The following is a 17,880-nucleotide window of genomic DNA, read 5'->3' as shown; positions in this document are numbered from 1 at the left end:
AGGAATTCTGTTGGTTCCTTAGATCACTTCTTTTCAGTTTGAATTAGGATATAGACTGATGGAATATGACCCTTGAAAATATTAGCCTGATCTTTAAACAGATGTTACTTTTTTAAAATTTAATTTTACCCCACCTTTCTCATTAAAAGGAATCCAAAGGGGCTTAAATCATTATTCTCTCCTCCATTTTAACCTTACAACAATCCTTTGAGGTAGGTAAGACTGTGACTGTAAGCTCAGAGGTCATGCCTCAAGAGGCCCCTGCGTGGGATATAGAGTAGGGGGGCCTCTGAAGAGCCCAAAGAGAGCCTGCACATTGGCTTAACAGAAGACTGGCTGCTGAGAACCCCAAAAAACAAGTGGGGCAAAGACTGTCAAGGTTGGCCTTCTGAGAAGTAAAGACTGCCTTGGGAGTAGAGACCACTTGGGTATAGGCAAGAGGGCCAGGCAATGAGCCTAGCATAAGGAAAGAGAATGAAAGGCCAGAGAAGGAAGGAGGAACAGCTAGCTGGAGAGAACAGGAAAACAGACAGCTCAGCTGGAAAAGTCTTGGCAGTCAGGGGATTTCCTGGTCAAGAGTGCAGCAGATTATTTTCTGGAGGCCTAATTGTCTTAAAGCCTGATCCTGCTGTGAGGGTGAAGTGGCTAGAAGCCTCAGTCAAGGAACCATAGGCAGGAACACAGGCCTGGGAGTACAAGGAGAGTCTTGTTCTAGGCAGTGGAGAAGATAGGCAGACCTTCAGGCACTATCAGGTATTTGGACCTGGAGCTCTGTTATTTGGCATAGCAACAATAAACTATAGCCTAACCTATCCCCCAATGTCAGCCTGTTATTGGAGATTTTGAAGACTGATGGAACCCCTGGTGGAGAAATCGGCCCCAGTTCTAGGGTCTTCACACTGGACTTGGGTCACTAATCAAACTTCCATAGATTTGAAGCTGAGTGGAGATTTGAAGCTGATTTCCCAGATCTAGTCTCACACTGTAAGCACTACACCTCAATAGCTATCAGGTAACTTTTCGCTATTCAGCTGATTGTTTCATCATCAGTGCTGGATATGAAAGGACCATGTCTCAGCGAGAGCTAAGGCCATCTTTTAGTGATGGAGCATTACTTTGCATGGTGAAGGTCCCATGTATAATCCTCAGCAGTTCCAGTTAAAAGGATCCACTCACAGATGATGTTAAAGTCATCTAAATGAGACCTTGGCAAGCCACTGCCAGTCACAGTAGATGGGCAAATGATCTCACCTAGTATAAGGCAGCTCCATATTAGTTCATGTGTTTGTTAAATTGAATGCATGTCTCATCATGTATTGCCAGATATCTTGGTGATTCTGGGGATCTGGGAACAAGCGTAGGATAGGCCCCCAAATGACTGTCCCCCTGCAAGGCCACCAGCTGCAAGGGTAACCTCAGCCTATGCAAGGTGGGCAGGAGCTGCTATTGGAAACCGGCTGGCTAAGCCATGAAAGGGGCGGGCTCAAGCATCAATGGTTGCAAGAGACGTCTCCTTTTCTCTCTCACCCCTTCCATTGTGGAATGGGACTCTCTATGGTTGCTCCCCCTCAGACTGCAGCCTGGCACAGCTAAGACTGTCCCTGCTTATACCTCATACTAAGACTCATAGAACTAACCCAAATCCCCATTCACAGGTATAAACATAACCCAGTTTTAATTGCAGATGGTTCTGCCCTGTTTGCAATAAATAAAAAGAATAAAAACCTCCATTTGTACTGTGACAATTAAAGCCAGCCTTAGAATCAGGCTGTCAGATTAGGATCATTGTGGGGAAATACTTACATTTTGTCAAATAATTGTTCATGGGCTAATGATTGAATTAAAAGCATAGTTAGGATTTCTTCATGGGCAGTTCAAGACATGTATAAGTATCATGTGAAACAGAACAACTCCCAAAAAGCATGATAGGAAAAACAATAGCAACTAAAAAGTTTGATCCTTGCTTCCAGCATCTTTATGCATTGATTATTTTTCGTCATTCCCTGGTTTTCAGTGTCTTGCTTGGCAAGATAGTTCACTTTTCCATGATTTTAAGTTCATCTGACATTTCTACAAATCCTTTTACTAAAACATTAGTTCCATTCTAGATAAAATTATAAACTGAATCTTTTTGTTGACTCAAGGTTGCTGTATCTTTGTTGACCATGTAGAAGAAAGTCGGTATATCCAGCAATTATCCAGAGGCAAATGCCCATCTGGGTATCAAAACCCCTGGCCTTGCTTCTCTTTTGCATGGGCTGCTGCCTGCTTAATGTTAATGTGGCAATTTAGCACCCTCTTGAGGCCCAGTGTTGCTAATGCAGCTTTTCAGAGATAATTCTGTTCCTAAGTCAGTAGAAGTGCATAAATGGCTCAATTAGTCACATGTATCACTTCAGTGAAAGATATTAATTCAATACTAGTTGATCCCAACAACAGCAGAGACATAATTAGGAGCATTTGAAGTCATGGAACAACCCTGTCACATTAAGCAAACATGGGCACCATGATACACTATATTTGACAATAAAAAATAAACTCAGGAAATACAATTAGATGTCAAAAATAGTTTAAACTTCCTTATTTTTTTAATTTGCAGCCACAATGTATTAGTTTTAACAATCTATACCATACCAGAGAGGGTGGAATTCGGAGAATGAAGGAAGCTCAGCGGAGATGTGATACTATAGAGTCTGACTTCTGAAATTGCCATTTTCACTGGGGAACAGATCTCTTCGGTTGGAGATCAGTTGCAATTCTGGGAAGATTCCAGGCCCCACTGTAGATTGGCAACCCTAGTTGGAGAGGTGGTAGTTCTCCAGCTGTTCTTATTTCCTGTATCACACTGCCATTATTTTTCCTTTGAGCCCAATCTTTTTTTCTTAGAATAACTTGGATCCAGCTTTTAACTTTGGACTTGCCTTTGGACATATGTATTGTTGGGCAAAAGTGTGGTGATTTAACTGTTTGGGAGAAGCCACTTTAGCTAAGAATTACATTTCAGGTCCCAGGTCAGTAGAAACTTGCTACAGAGAAACTTGGAAAATAGTGCTAGAGGTCTAGAAGTCCATTTCAGAGCTTCAGTCTAAGCCAATTGTTCTAAGCCAATTGTTCTCAGCCAATTGTTCTCAGCTTCTGAGTGCCAAGGAATTCTACCTATACCATCAACTCAACTAGGCCTCTAGTAAGTGCCTCCCTCAACCAGCAAAGAAAAGAAAGATGAGGGAGATATAGCGGTGGAACGCAGTCTAAGTTAAGAAGGGCACAGAGATGTGGAGAAGCTCGGTGCCCTTCTATATCCCATCCCGAGATATGCTGGTGTTGAAGCTAGGAAAGTAAACTCCCCTTCGACACTGATGTTGTGCAATGCCAAATCCATAAACAATAAGACTAGAACCCTGCAAGATATATTTACAGCAGCCAATATGGACCTGGTATGCGTGACCAAGACCTGGGTGAGGGAAGACGAAACAGTTGCTTGAGAGAACTGACCCCCCCCCCAAGTTACTCGGTCCTTCATAAGTCCTGAATGGAAGGTCGGGGGGGGGGGCGGAAATCCTTACTCGAGAGGCTTTCTCCTTCAGGCTGCTCTCCTTCCCTGAGATCTCTGGTCTGGTGTGGAGTGCCGAGGAAAGCTTGGCTATCTGTCTGGTGTACTGACTGCCTAGTGCACCAACAGATACCTCTAGCACCTACTAGAGGTAGTGGCAGGGTGGGCTTTGGAATACCCCAGGCTGATTGTGCTGGGGGACTTCAATGTCCACGTCAATGACACCGCCTCTGTGCAGGCTGTGGATCTGGTGTCGGCCATGGCAGCACTAGGACTTTCCCAATTTGTATCAGCCCCCACACATAAAGCAGGCCACACACTGGATTTGATCTTTGGAGTGGGGTTGAATGTGGTCTTGGATGGAATAGAGTTGGTGCCATTGTCAGATCACTCGGTCCTGAAGGCTTGGCCTTCCCTCTCCCTGAAGGCTTGGCCACCCCCTCCCTGCAAGGATGGTGAGCTGATTTATGCTCCCCGGCAGAGACTTATGGATCCGATTGTTTTCCGGAATGTTCTGCGGGAACCGATGCTCCATGGCAGTTCATTGGATGAGCTGGTGGAGGACTGGCAGGTCCAGCTCTCCAAAGCCATTGACGTTATCACACCCCATTACCCTCTTCACCCCCGTGCCCACTGAGCACCTTGGTATTTATTTATTTATTTTATTTTTAACCCACCCTCCCTGCAAGTGGGCTCAGGGCAAGGTACAACATTGATTAAAAAACAACTTAAAATCAATTATAAAAACAGATAAAATACTGTGCCCCTTTTGGGGCAACCAGCGGGAGTGGACTCTCCATACCCCTTGTAGAGGGAGACCGGTGGAAGTCTTGGCAATGATGGGCTGAAATTAGCCTCCACCATATGCCAGTTCATGAACTAGAGGCCCCTTGGCTGTCTTCAGGGCCAATAGTTAATCATTTCAGCCCACTCTCTGGGGAGGAAGTTGACAGGATCCTGCAGGTAGCGAGGCCTACCACATGCCTTCTGGATCCGTGTCCATCGTGGCTGGTGAAAGCCAGAATCGATGGACTATGAGGTTCTCTGGAGGCTATTATCAACTTGTCCTTGGACATGGGTTTTTTTCCTGGGGCACTAAAGGAGGTGGTGGCGATGCCTCTTCTGAAGAAGTCATCATTGGATCCCGCTGGCCCGGTCAGTTACCACCCAGTCTCGAACCTCCCGTTTCTGATTGAGTGGGCGGCGGAGAAACAGCTGCAGAGATTCCTGAGGTTCCTCTGCTGCAGAGCTTCCTCAACCCTAGATCCCTTCCAGTCCAGTTTCTGCCCAGGACTTGGGATGGAGACTCTGCTGGTTGCCCTCATGGATGATCTTCACAGACACCTGGATCGAGGTGGATCGGTGCTGCTGATATTATTAAACCTTGAGGCTTGAGCTGGGCCCCCGCTAGCCAGTTAGAGGAAAATGAGGCCCTCCTGATAGGAGCATCCACCAATCTTGAGCAATCTTCAGTGACAGTTAGTTGATAGACCAAAGTGATTATATTTGTGCTGCTCTTCGTATTTTTGTACTTTTAAAATATTTATGCTTTATTGTGGTATTTTAAATTGTTGAATGTAAGTTTTACTGAGATGTTTTATGATATGTAATCCGCCCTGAGCCTGCCAATGCGGGGAGGGTGGAATAGAAATCTAAACAAATAAAATAAATAAAATAAAGCAGTGCCATGGCTTAGGAAACTTATTTTCTACTTTTTGCGTAAAAGTTCCAGAATATTTAAGGTATCTTTGCAGTAACAGCTGTTGTTTTAATAATGTCCTTTTAAACGCACATTGAATTAACTTTGTGTATCTCCAGTGATATCATGTAGCCAAATACAATTATGTGATGCTTGAGGGAAGCATGCCAGATCCTTTCTCCTTAGCTATGATGTCGTGTGAGTCATGGACTGTGGCATCCCCAAGGAGGGTTGTAGCCACCTTAGAGCTGATATACTGATTTGAGGAACCAGTTTGAGTCACTGAACATATTCCTTCTATCTTTACTACTTACCTGCATTGTAATTACCAGTTGTCACCAAGGAATTCTACCTATACCATCAACCCAACTAGGCCTCTAGTAAGTGCCTCCCTCAACCTGCAAAGAAAAGTAAGGGGGGGGGGGACCCTGAATCAATGCCATTCAGATTCATGAGGCAAAACATTCCTACTCGGTCTGAGACGGGAGCAGCATTAAGCCTGCCCTAACAGGCATGTAAGAGGGTGGGTACTTCCAAAATAAATACTGTCTCTGGAAAAACTTAGGCCCCTTTCATTTTTCCATTTTAACCCAGTGGGTATCCATTGCTTCCCCAACTCTGTGTAAAGCAATGTGGGGGTGGCAGTTTCAAACAGCACTTACACCAGTTTACATGAATCTCTGTGGCAATTTCAAATAGTGCCACTTTTTCTGGCTCACAAAATAGCTAAACCCCACCCTCTGGCCACCAGGGCTTTTACATTTTTTAAAAGGCACAGAAATATTGCTATGGCCTTGTAATGATAGGTGTAGCAGCTTCTCTGAATTCCCAGATTTTATTTTATTTTTTAAAAAAGTACGTCTCTAGCCTCTTCCCTTGTGGAGACATAAGGGGAAAGGCATATCTCCACAAGGGTGTGTGTTTTATATGCCATCAAGTCACCTCCGACCTATAGTGACCCTATGAATGAAAGACCTTCAAAACATCCTATCAATTACACACAAGGGAGGGGACTAAGGTATCTTTGCAGTAACAGCTGTTGTTTTAATAATGCCCTTTTAAACACTTTTAAATGAAAGCTTTTAAATGAAAGCTAGGAACCTATTGTTACAATGATGTAGCACTACAACTATATATGGTCAAAAAAAGAGTGCACTGGAATTGGGTGGGAAAATAAAAAAGCCGCGCTGTCGGAATTGCTACAGACATCTCAAGCAGTACTCTGCAGTGAATAAGTGCATTGAAAACCTGAGAATGGGGAAAATGGGTTTTTTAACCGCAAACAGGGCACAAGCAGCTTTGTCTGAAAAGGTTTTTAAAAAATCCCTTAGCAACCAGAAGCCAAACCTGTTGTGTCTGAAATGGCACAAAAAATCTACTAGCAGCCACTAATCAAATATTGTGTGAAAGAGGCTGATTGCCAGACTTCTTAAGTCACCAAGGGACTTCTCAAGGGATAACATTTTGCACTCCCATCCACACTGAGGGGCCGGTGGTGCCCTCTCCCCTCTAAACCCTAGACAGATCAAACCAAACTGCACCCCTCCACACACAGTAAAAACCTCGAGCTGAAAGCTGCAAACTGAAAAAGATTGATCCCTTCCCTACCTCCCCCACCCCTACCCCCCCAGACATCGAGCCAACCCTCTGCCCCCAAAGACAGAAAAACTCGTTAGTCTACAACTCTCAAATCAGCAGAAGTCATTTGGGTGCAGACATCCTCCAGGTGCAGGTCTCAACAGGCAGCAGCAGTAATCCACTGGGCAGCAGGAGCCAGTCCATGTTGAGTCCAAAGTAGGCCAGGCCCAGGCCAGACCACAGAAAGAGAGTCCACAGCCAGCAGCAGGCAGGCAGTGTCTCAGATCTCTCCAGGCAGCCAGAGCACACCACACAAAATGGAGGCTTTTCTGAGGCAAGCCTACGTATTTAATGCCTCACAGGGCAGTTTTAAAAAGGCACTGTCCTTCTAGAGAATCCCATTCACCAGAGGAGAGCTCCTGCAAGAATTGGCCACTCACTCACTCCCCCCTCCCTTCCTTTTTTGCTCTTCCTTCTGCCTCACTTCCCCCTCCCATCTGTTAAAAAAGGCAGGAAACAATGTTTCTTTGCTGTTCCTTAGAAAAGGAAAAGTGAAGGAGAACAGTCCAGCAGCAATAACCGAATTTTACTGAATTAACCCAAATTAATTTGGTAAACATAAGTTTGGGAATACTGAATCTATTGAATTCGGTAATAACACATTTTATAGAATCGAGTATTTTTAAAGAATACTGAACCCAAATTGCACATCCCTACATTATAATCCTTTGTCACTTGGCTGAGCATGCAGGTCATGACTATTGCAATTACATGCAGGCGCAAGCCATAAACAGGCCATGGTTGAGGTAGGGAGAGCTAACCCTTCCTGAAGAAGAAACAGGAGATGGCAGTAAGAATGGATGCCTATGCTTAACAGGATGTGGTTAGACATGGTGTGTTTTTATAGTACTCTGTTGGGTGCCCAATTCAAATAGAGGAACTTGGATAATTCCATAATGATCGGCCAACATCACTGTGGTGAAAGTAACTCTAGACTGATTTTAAGGAAGCCCTTGTTGATTAGAGGAATTCCATTTAAGAATTTCAGTTTCTCTGGGGATCTGTGGTTGTTTGTCTGCTATGTAGGGCATTTCTTAATGCAACAGGAAACCCGAACAGTTTACAAATATTGCCAACACTATTTATTTATTTATTTATTTGACTTATATCCCACCCTCCCCATGAATGAGCTCAGGGCGGCTCACATCATAATTAAAACACAAACATGAACAATACACATAGACTACAATAACTGACACATTTGGTATAAAAACAACAAACATCAGCAAAGCGAGCAGTGCAAGCAGTCCCCTGGCAGCAGCCTTGTAGGCTGGAGCAGGCAAGGGGTGGGGGCGGGCAGATAGAAAAGCCCAGCCCTTGATGGAAGGAGCTCCCTTGGCAGCAGCAACAGCAGTGCAGGTAGACCTCTGGCAACAGCCTTTGTAGGCTGCAGCAGGCAAGGGGCGGGGCCGGGCAGATGGAATAGCCCAGAATGGAATTTTTTAAAAAAAATTAAATAAACCAAATACTATTTAAACAACAGAAAAAGTAAGGTACACTTAAACAAAAACGTGGGCTGTTCTTGGCTTCAGTGGACTGGTTACTCAAAGCCAGATCAGTGGCTGCAAGCTGCCAAGAGCCCTTTGGTTCACACCCAAATGCCCCTGCCTCTGGCCACGCCCAGGCTTTAAGCACCTAAAACAGGCAAGAAACAGCAGATTAGCCTAGACCTTACATAGCTGGAGGCATATTTCCAGAATTCCCCTCCCTTCTTGATAAGCTGAAATGATTTTTTAAAATTTCATTTTGAATGTGTTTGGTCATATGGTCTTTATTTTTCATTTGTATTCTGATTACAAATGCTAATGTGTAGAATAGGACAGGCACAGTTTTAAAAAAAAAACCTCATGCAGATAATTATTGCCTTCGGGTATTTTTCAATATTTCACAAAGACAATAAATAATAATTAGAAGAATAGTCAAACCGTGTGCTTCATTGAGTATTCCAGCTTATTTCTTGCATTATTTTACTATCCTGGAAGTTCTTTTAGTTGCCATAGAATGTTGTCCAACAAGATCAATAAATAGTATCAGCAATATGGGCCTAACTTACAGAAATGTTGCAAGAACCACTGTGAAAATAGACGTGAAGTGCGTTCACCTGACTGGAAGCAAAGGCAGGCTGTTCAAAAGGGTTAGCTGAGAGTCTTTGAGAAAATTTTGGTGACTAGTTTGGTGACTTTCACAGCCCTCGTCCTCCTCCATTAGAATTTTAAGCTCTAGTTACCAAATGAATCTAGTATTTCTATCTCTTGAAGATTTCCTAGAACAGTGGCATGTGTCCTGTCAAGTCTCAGGGTGGCGAGGAAACTCTACACGCAATATGAGGTCACTCAGTACCAGCACTGGAAGTTATAGGAAAATGGGGTTGGGTCAGAAAATCAGCATGAGAAAAGCACCCAAGAAATAACTGACAAATCATGTATTCCAACCTTGTTTTCTGCCACAAGTGTGAACAACGCTGTTGTCTGATATCACACAATAGTTCCCTTCAGATGACACATGTAGAGTAAACATATAGAGAGAATTTTATGATGGTTATAAGGATGGAGAGAAGATTGTGTTAAACACCTTTGCAGAAATAACTTGAGGTAAGATTAGCCATACTATGGTTAAACCTCCAGATGGTGCTATTTACTTAGACAATGAGATTTAGGATGGAACTGGTCAATGTTATCCGTCCTCTGATAGTAATTTCCAGTGTCAGTCTTTTAGCATTCTAAATAATTTTCAATTTCTATAGTTGTTGCTCTTTTAACAGTCTCCATAAAATTTTATAGACATCATCTGAAAAACAGTGGGATTATAGTGATTCGTGCCTTCTACTAGCAAAAGGGCTTTTTCTGTGACAGAAATAGCCACTGTAATATTTCCTAGTTCTTATATGTCATTTTCTAGCTTTTATTTTATACTATACGGTTACAGTCTTTGCTGATATCAGAAAGGAAACATTTATATTCTTCTAATAAACCTAGTTTATCACAACTTTGTGTCAAATTGGTGATGTGTGTAGTCGCTTTTGTATATATCTATGTCTCAAAATCGCAATTTAAATATTCTGTTCTTATAGTTTCCATGAGGTAGCTTTACCGCTTTTATTAAAGTAAGGAAATCATAAAATATAGAATACTGATTTTATGAAGCTTTTAAATATGAGAACTGATACTGACTATAATCCTAATAACATGCCTGAAATGCATAAAATGGGACTTATTTTGTTGTATACTTGCTTAGGATTGCTCCTATATTTATGTGTAAGTTAATTGTAATTCCAAATTGTTGTTGTTTCTTCAGGGCTTTTCTTGTACAGCATGGGCTACTGTTTATGTGGTTGGATTGAGGCACTGCCTCAGGGCGAAGCTACAAGTGACGAATGACACTTGAACGGCAAGTGTATTTCTCCCTGTTCACTTGCGCTCAACGCAATCCACTTGCCGTTCAAGTGTCATTCGTCACTTGTAGCTTGGCCCTCAGATCTTTCTCAAAATAGCTTATCTCAGGAACTTCAGCACTCAAGGATTATTTTGTAAAAAATATCTTCCTTCCTGCCCCACTTGCAAGTCCACTGGTTTCTGTCTCTTGTCTAGGGTTGCCAGGTCCCTCAAGTCCCCCAGCGGGAGACTGGGATGCTGGCACTTACCCTGTGCAGCCTTCATTCTGTATCCTCACATGCGCGAGGAAGTGACATCATCACGCGGGTCAGAGGGCAGCCCTGGGTGAGCGCATGCACTCCCCAAAGGGCTGAATCCCCCTCCCCTGTGGGCTGGATTTGGGGTGCGCTCCCCGCTGGCCAGGTAAGTGGAGGCGGGGGGAAGAGGTGGGAGCAGGGGATCCCCTGCCCCAGTGGGAGAATGGAAAGCCTACTCTCATCTCCAATTACTTTTAATGCTTTAAATTTTTTAAAGCTGGCTGGATCCAACCCCATGTAAGGAGTTCCCCTCTCCCCTCTGCCAAACCTTTTACTACCTGAGAGGGATATTTTAGGAGTGTCCTCAGATATGATTTCCGCATTTCCCAGGTAGGACACATATGACAGCATAAATTACAGGTGGTGTGTGACAATCGAAACTCTGGTTGCCAGATATGGGAATTTTGCCTCACAAAGCATTATTTCTGTATATGTGGTTTTCAATCTATGCTTTATACACAAGCCAGTTTCAAGGTGCAGATCACCTTTACCAGACTTGAGGTGATTAACATTGCTTACAGAAACTATTTTATATTCTTGTTCCATTTATTATATGTATCACTGATATTTTATTGATAAATGTGTTCTATAACCAGGAAAGTAAAATGTTCAAAACAACCACAGCAGCTGCCACCTGCACGACTTCTACATAGTTCTTATTCAGAAATAGTTACCCTGAGATGTGTAAACTTTGGCCTAGACCATGAAAAATCTTGACCTTATAGATTTAGAAATTCTGAGAATCAGAAGCCACTATCGATTTGTTCTTCATATTCCCCCCATTTCAATCTTTTGTGGTATTATCATCCATTTAAATTTTTCCTCGTAATAATATGAATGTTGTAAACTTCTCTCTTAAAAAATGAAGTGTGAATTCCCCAGGATTATCACTCCAGTCTATCTAATCCCAGTGATGCCCCACCTTCATCACCAAAGCCACCAAACTCGTGCAGTTGCTGGGCACAGTGAAGTACACTAGTTTTATAGTTACCATAAAAAGCGTTTACTTAATTTATCCTTTTACTAACAGACATGCTTTTTTCTTGTTTTTTTTTTCTCTTGTCATGGAAGGGGTTTGTAAGCAAGCTGGATGAATTCATTCACTGGTTAAATGAAGCCATGGAAACAACAGAGAATTGGACTCCTCCTAAGGCAGAGACAGACAGCCTTAAACTGTATCTGGAAACACATCTGGTAGGACAAGATTATACTGTAATTCAAGTCAATAAACTATCTTGTACAACATTCCATTTTATTTTCTTATCAAAGTCCACAGAGCATCCTTGTAAAGCAATAATATAATATTGCTGGGTGTATTAACTGAAATTTCAGCCAGTTTATGAAATTTCAACCAGTTCCCAGAAAAGAAAACCAGGTTCATTTTTCAAGGTTCCCTTTGAGTCCCTGGCTGGGCAAGATGGGACAAAAATGTACCCAATAAACAATACTATCTTTTAAGCAAGTGTTATGGATGGGGGAATAAAGACTGTTTTCTATGGGTGCCAGTGTGGTACTGTAATTATCATCTTCAGGAAAACAAATCATACCACCAAATAAAAGTAATAAGTAAAAGAAAAATATTGTAAACTTTAAAACAAGATATCTTGTAATATTAATGAAGCTCTCATTATCAAGAAAATAATTTTTCTGTGTTTTAAAACTCTACTATTAGATCATTTAAACATTTTACACAGTGTGCTTTTTTAATCACACAGTGAATATTGCCATTATTGTTCTTGTGCTAAAGGTTATACTGGAAAGTGAAGGGGGTAACGCTGACTATGATGATGCTTTGAAATTCATAGCAGACTGGAATGACAGGATGAAGGGATGAAAAATGATAGGACTGAAGCTGCAAACCATCTATAATTTATCTGACCACCTAAAGGCTGGGATCCTGATTCGCATTTCCACAGAGGCCATGATTTCTACCTGCCAAGTGTGACTTCCTTGCCTATCCCCTCCTGTGGCCGTCCAAAATACTTTCCAAGCCGAATATCCTTGGGCCCATCCAAATGGATCCAAACTGTTTACTTTCCCATACTGCTATGAAATAAGGGCTATACAAGGCTCTGAAACTCAGTGTCTAGAGAATAGGCAGTCTGCATTTGCCATCAGTTGCTCACTACTTCATGAATGGCTGCTATATACCTGTAATTCTGTTAAGCTTTATTTTGAATATATGCACATTCAGCAAGGTTGTGCCTTCATAATGAGTTCATCTGTATCCTAAATGGTAGGAAGGGAATGGAAAGGTGACCAGAGGCTGAGACAAGAAGCTCCGTGTATGCAGCCTCATAGATACATAGCTACTAGTCATGACGGATATCTCCTTCCTCCAGTATCACAGGCAGTACGCCGCTTTATATCAGTTTTATGCAGTCATCCTGCTTGTGGGCTTCCTAGAGGCAGCTGTTTGGCTACTGCTTGAACAGAGTGCTGAACTAGATGGGCCTTTGATCTGATCCAGCATGGCTCTTCTTATGTGCTTATGCTCTTATAGTAAGTTCAGATTTAGGGAAAGATGTCTAGTATAATGGAAAATCATTTCTTTTGGACAGTAAATATTAATGCAGAAAAATAAGACTTCCACTGCTTAGTGGTGGAGAGTTCCATCAAGCTGATTTAAGGCAACCCCCTAATAGGGTTTTCATGGCAAGAGACTAACAGATGGTTTGCCATTGCCTGGCTCTGCACCCCTGGTTTCCCATCCAATTATTAACCAAGAACAACCCATCTTAACTTCCAAGACCTGACAAGATGAGGCTTGTCTGGGCTATCCAGGCCAGAGCACTTGCTACTGTTGAAACAAGATGATCTTGTTATTTAAAATGTTTTTTTTAATTATTCAGTATTTAGGAAAATGGTTAAAAGAAACAAGTTAAAGTCTATTTTTTTAAAGTTAAAAATAGTTGTGATTATCGGATATTAGTGTGCCTGGCAATTTTCCTATGGTGAGGTGTTAGGCCATATTTTCTAGAGCTTTCCTTTATACATACAGGAGGGCTACTTCCACATGCCTGAAAAGGATTTAGAACATCCAAATCCTTTTGGATTTGGAACATTCAGATGTCCCCTAAGTGTGCCTGGAAGCATCTCATTCACAATGGGGGGAATTAAAAGAAAATAGGTCAGAAGTTCCTCAGGATATGTAAGGCTAATCATTCAGTCTAGTAGATTGTGTCCTTGAAGTATAATGATTATAATGGGATATGGGAATGGACTGTAGTTTCATTTTGACAAAATTGTAGTGGCAGGCATGTTTGTGGTTTGAGACACTTTTTGCCCAAAGAGTGTAATTTCCCCCTAAATTTAAATACAATTACCTTTATGGGAAGCAGATGATAAATTATTTAATAAAAGGCATGTTTGAAACTAGAAGATAGAGTTAGTTACTGCTTTGTGATCTATATTTGATTAATTAGAATGTCATTTTTTCATTGGTATTGGTCTGGCAGAAATTCTAATCTGTGTTTAAACAGAAGTCTTTGAAATTAAGTTTCCATTAAGTACAGTGTCAGAATTATCTTGATACTGTATTTACATTAGCACTAACCTATGGGTGGGTGCTTAGGTCCCCAAAATCTTCTGTTCCATGTGACACACCATATAGCTATTTGCATGTTAAAAGCAAGCCTTGTTCTGAGCCAGTGTGATAGAATTTATTCTTGATGGCTCTATCTTTTCTCTCTGCTGCCCCTTTTCTAATACAAAATATATATGTCTTCCTCTCTTTGTAACTGTTTCAAGAACGTCTGAAAATATGCCTGTTATTCATAACCTTTACCTTTTAATCTTTATATTCCCATTTACTTTCTGTTGTTTTAGAGTCCTTCCCCCTTTCCTGAGGTCTTTTTAAGAATGAATCCTGCAGGCACGGTTTATTCCTTTTAATATAATAACAGCATTTGAGGAGCTATATATTTTTAAAGTATTTTTAGGAGAGGTTGCTGCAGAATTTTTTTAGGGCTAGTGAGTAGCTTGGGAGAACTCCCCCTATACATTCCTCCACAATGCCCCATCAAGCAAATACCTGATTCTTTCCCCTCAAAGGGAAGGGAGGCAGCATCATGTGAACTCTACATGCATGTGACTGACAGTTCATACGGAACCACCCAGTCCACACTAGCTGTGTGTGATGAAGGTGCTGAAGAGTTCACCGTTTTTCCACAGGAATTATTAAGATAATGTATGAACTGGGACTAAGTGTTTCTCTTCAGCAGATGGTCAGCCCAGTCAGTTTTAATAGTGCTGATCATCTGTTTGGCAGATGTATGTATGGAGTTTCTCTTGCCAGCTATGAGTTCAGCCAAATGCTGTGAGGGTTTGTGGATTGGGGTTCCGGTGAATACATTAAGAGATGATCCAGGATAAAGTGATACTCACATTTCCTGGGTGCTGGGTGTACATTTTATTAACTTCCATAGCACTCATTATATATGTAAACTGCCCTTGCTGATTTCAGGCAAATGTTTAGGATTCTTTGCTCTTCACAGCATTAATATAAATGAAGGTCCTATATTGGTCAGGTTTATAGAACTATTTTGAGACTCTTGCAGCTATATTCCCCCTATGTGAAAAGCCCTTCTGTTTTTTAAAAATCTTTCTTAGACTTAAAGTCCCATCCCTACAAGAAAATCCCAATGGTTTCCTCTACAGGTAGTGATCAAATCTACCTTCAGCTATGTTCCCAGACCATTCACTGAGTCCCATTACCAAGCAGTCTTACAAAAGCAAAAGAACATGGTAGTGAAAACTGCTTTGTCTGTTTCAACTCTGAGAGGAACGACTGAAGTCTGACAGACTTCACCAGAATATTTAAACATCACCAAGTGAAGGCGCCACCAAAATGAGAAAGACACTTTGAAATAGCTGGAGTCCCCGACACCAGCCTTTCCCCCTCCCCCAGCTCTACAACAGCCGGTAGAACTCCTTTCCCCTGCTGGGGAAGCTGCAGCAGGGAGAAGCAGCGGTGCTGTAGCAAGCAGCCAGTTCTGCATTTCAGCCCCCTCATGAGGCAGCCCAGCCCTCTCTGGCAGCCCCAGCAAGGCAGGATGATGGGCCCTTGAGCCAGTCAGGGTCAGGGCCAGCACAGGCAGAAGAGTCCCATGGCCGAGGCAAGAGGCGGCTAGGAAAACCCGTCCCCTTCCCAGCTACCTGGAAAGCCATGGAGGTGTGTGGCAGATGCTGTTCATTTCAAAAGCAGCCACATGGCTGGCTGCTGCCTCTGAGAGCATCCCACAGCCCCTCCATCCTGAAGGGTGGGGCGGCAAGGAGCTCGAGGCTGAGGGTGGGATGCAGAAACTTCGCCTGCCCAATGCTCTGGCAGGCCCAGGGTGCCTCGCCAATGGGCCTGTGCGAGGCAGAGTTTGGGGTAGGCCCAGCCCAGGAAATGCCTTCCAAGGGCCAGGGGAGGGCCAGGGAGGAAGAGCTAGGTAGAAGGACAAGGGTGAACCACTAACCTTCCCTTCCTCCTAATTTCTGAGGCCTCTCTAACATACCTATCCAGAAGCCTGGAGAAGGAGTCTTAAGAGGGGGCATCTGCCCTGGATTTTGTCCCAGGTGAAGAGGGGGCCTCTACAAGCTGTTTCAAATTTCATTTACTGGCTGCCGTAATAGGAGAGTTTGAGAACATCTGAAATAAAAACATCTGCATTTATTAATGCTCTTCTTTCAGAATTTCTTCCTTTCTATTTCCCATGTTCAAAAGACGTGGTCCCCCCATTAAACCATTAATGTATTTTTCAGAATATATATTTCACTGTATTCAGATTTCTTTTATTCTTGTTTTAATCCCCAAGAGATAGCTGAAACTTTCCAGTTTCTTTTCCCCTCCTCATTCTGTTTGAAACAAATTGGTACATTGTTTGAAGTTTCCACAAAAAAAAAGGAAGAGGGGAAATTATTTAATTAGAAAATTCACTGGATTTCAGCACTTTCTCTTGTTGCTTTAGAAAATTGCCCTTTCTCTCCAACACTGTAAATATTCAGAGTCAACATTTAGGTATTCAGTTTAAGAATCTGGCGCTTAGGTTATTGTTAAACCTTTGTAAAACCATGAAAACATTTTGTATCTAAGAGATGATCTACATATTTTTAAAAACGCAGAATGAAGGTGGGGGGGGTCAATGAGAAAAAAAACGCTGCATGTATAAACTAGAATGTCAGGAGAAACAGAGGCCAGAGCTAACTGTTCTTCCTAACATGCTAGCTCTCAACGGGTAAGGAGGTTTAAATATTTTTTCTGAATAAGTAAATTGTTTCCTAGTGTATAAAGGGTATACATATTGGATCATCAGCCCTGAAATACTGTAGCCCTTTGTAGCCATGACATTTGATCACATGTAAATTATCTAGTAGTAGTAAAGTCTAAAATGTAGCAGCGGGAGGGCTGTTTATCTTGCTGCTCGTTTCATCTGTTTTCCTAGGACTTGTGGGAACCAGCAGCTAGATCAACACCTCTCCCCTTGGCCATTTTTTCTGTCAAAAGTGGCTTGAGGTGGAAGGGAAGGAAGACTGAAATTCCTCCTACCACTCTGGAGCCTATCCCACCCATCAACACACCTTTTGAAAGGCCTGGGTCAGAAATGAAATGTGAATCAGGTTGTAGGACTCCCCCGCCTAAGCTGCATTTTGCATAATGTGTGATGAGACCCCCTAGTGTTAGAAAACAGGACTGCAGCTTCTCCATTAATCCTGTGGGATTCCACATGTGCCTCCACTTGGCTGAACCAAGACTTCGTTTCGGCATTGACCTCCTTGAAAGGATGCCAGTGTTTTTCCACAGAAGAGCACAATAAACTTGAATTGGAAGTCCTGTTCAAATGGCCTTTGGGCATAAGTGTCAGTCTTTTCATATTTTCACCTGTAAGATTCTATTCTTGACACTAGATCTGCTTAGTCTGTTGCTGTCAGGTTATTTTTCTCTGGAAATGAAAAGCTTAACTTCAAGGATTCAGAGGAAGGAAAATGTGCACACCTGAGTGAAAATAACATAACTAGCTAGCAACTACCATCTATTTTCCTCTCGTTGGCTCTGACGCTTTTAGTTTGTGAAAAGAGATTCCCCCTTAAGACCAATGTGTTATTGCTTAATCTGTTGCTGGATTTTGCGATGTGCGCTTGGTAGCAAATTAGATGCCAAGTCTGAATTTTGTGCAACTGTAAAATTGCAAATCAAGCCCCAGAGTTTTGGCCCATCTTTATTCATCATATTTTACTTCTTCAGTCAACATTATTACTGGTTAATAGGTGCACCTGTAAATCAAGCTGCATTGTATACTTGATACGCTATGTTAAATGAAT

At 42.3% G+C, this 17,880-nt stretch overlaps 1 protein-coding gene across 1 annotated transcript in view; it reads left to right on the top strand.

The window, feature by feature from the left end:
* AKAP6 (A-kinase anchoring protein 6) overlaps positions 1–17,880 on the top strand; it is a 290,855-nt gene that overhangs the window by 56,161 nt on the left and 216,814 nt on the right. Inside the window, exon 4 of the mRNA XM_054972742.1 lies at positions 11,647–11,769. Coding sequence (XP_054828717.1) covers positions 11,647–11,769 — 123 coding nt within the window. The remainder of the gene's footprint in view (positions 1–11,646; positions 11,770–17,880) is intronic.

This window comes from Eublepharis macularius, chromosome 2 (assembly GCF_028583425.1).
Source record: "Eublepharis macularius isolate TG4126 chromosome 2, MPM_Emac_v1.0, whole genome shotgun sequence".
Classification (NCBI taxonomy): Eukaryota; Metazoa; Chordata; class Lepidosauria; order Squamata; family Eublepharidae; genus Eublepharis; species Eublepharis macularius.
Note: the sequence above shows the minus strand (reverse complement) of the source record. Positions and strands in the feature narration are given on the sequence as shown.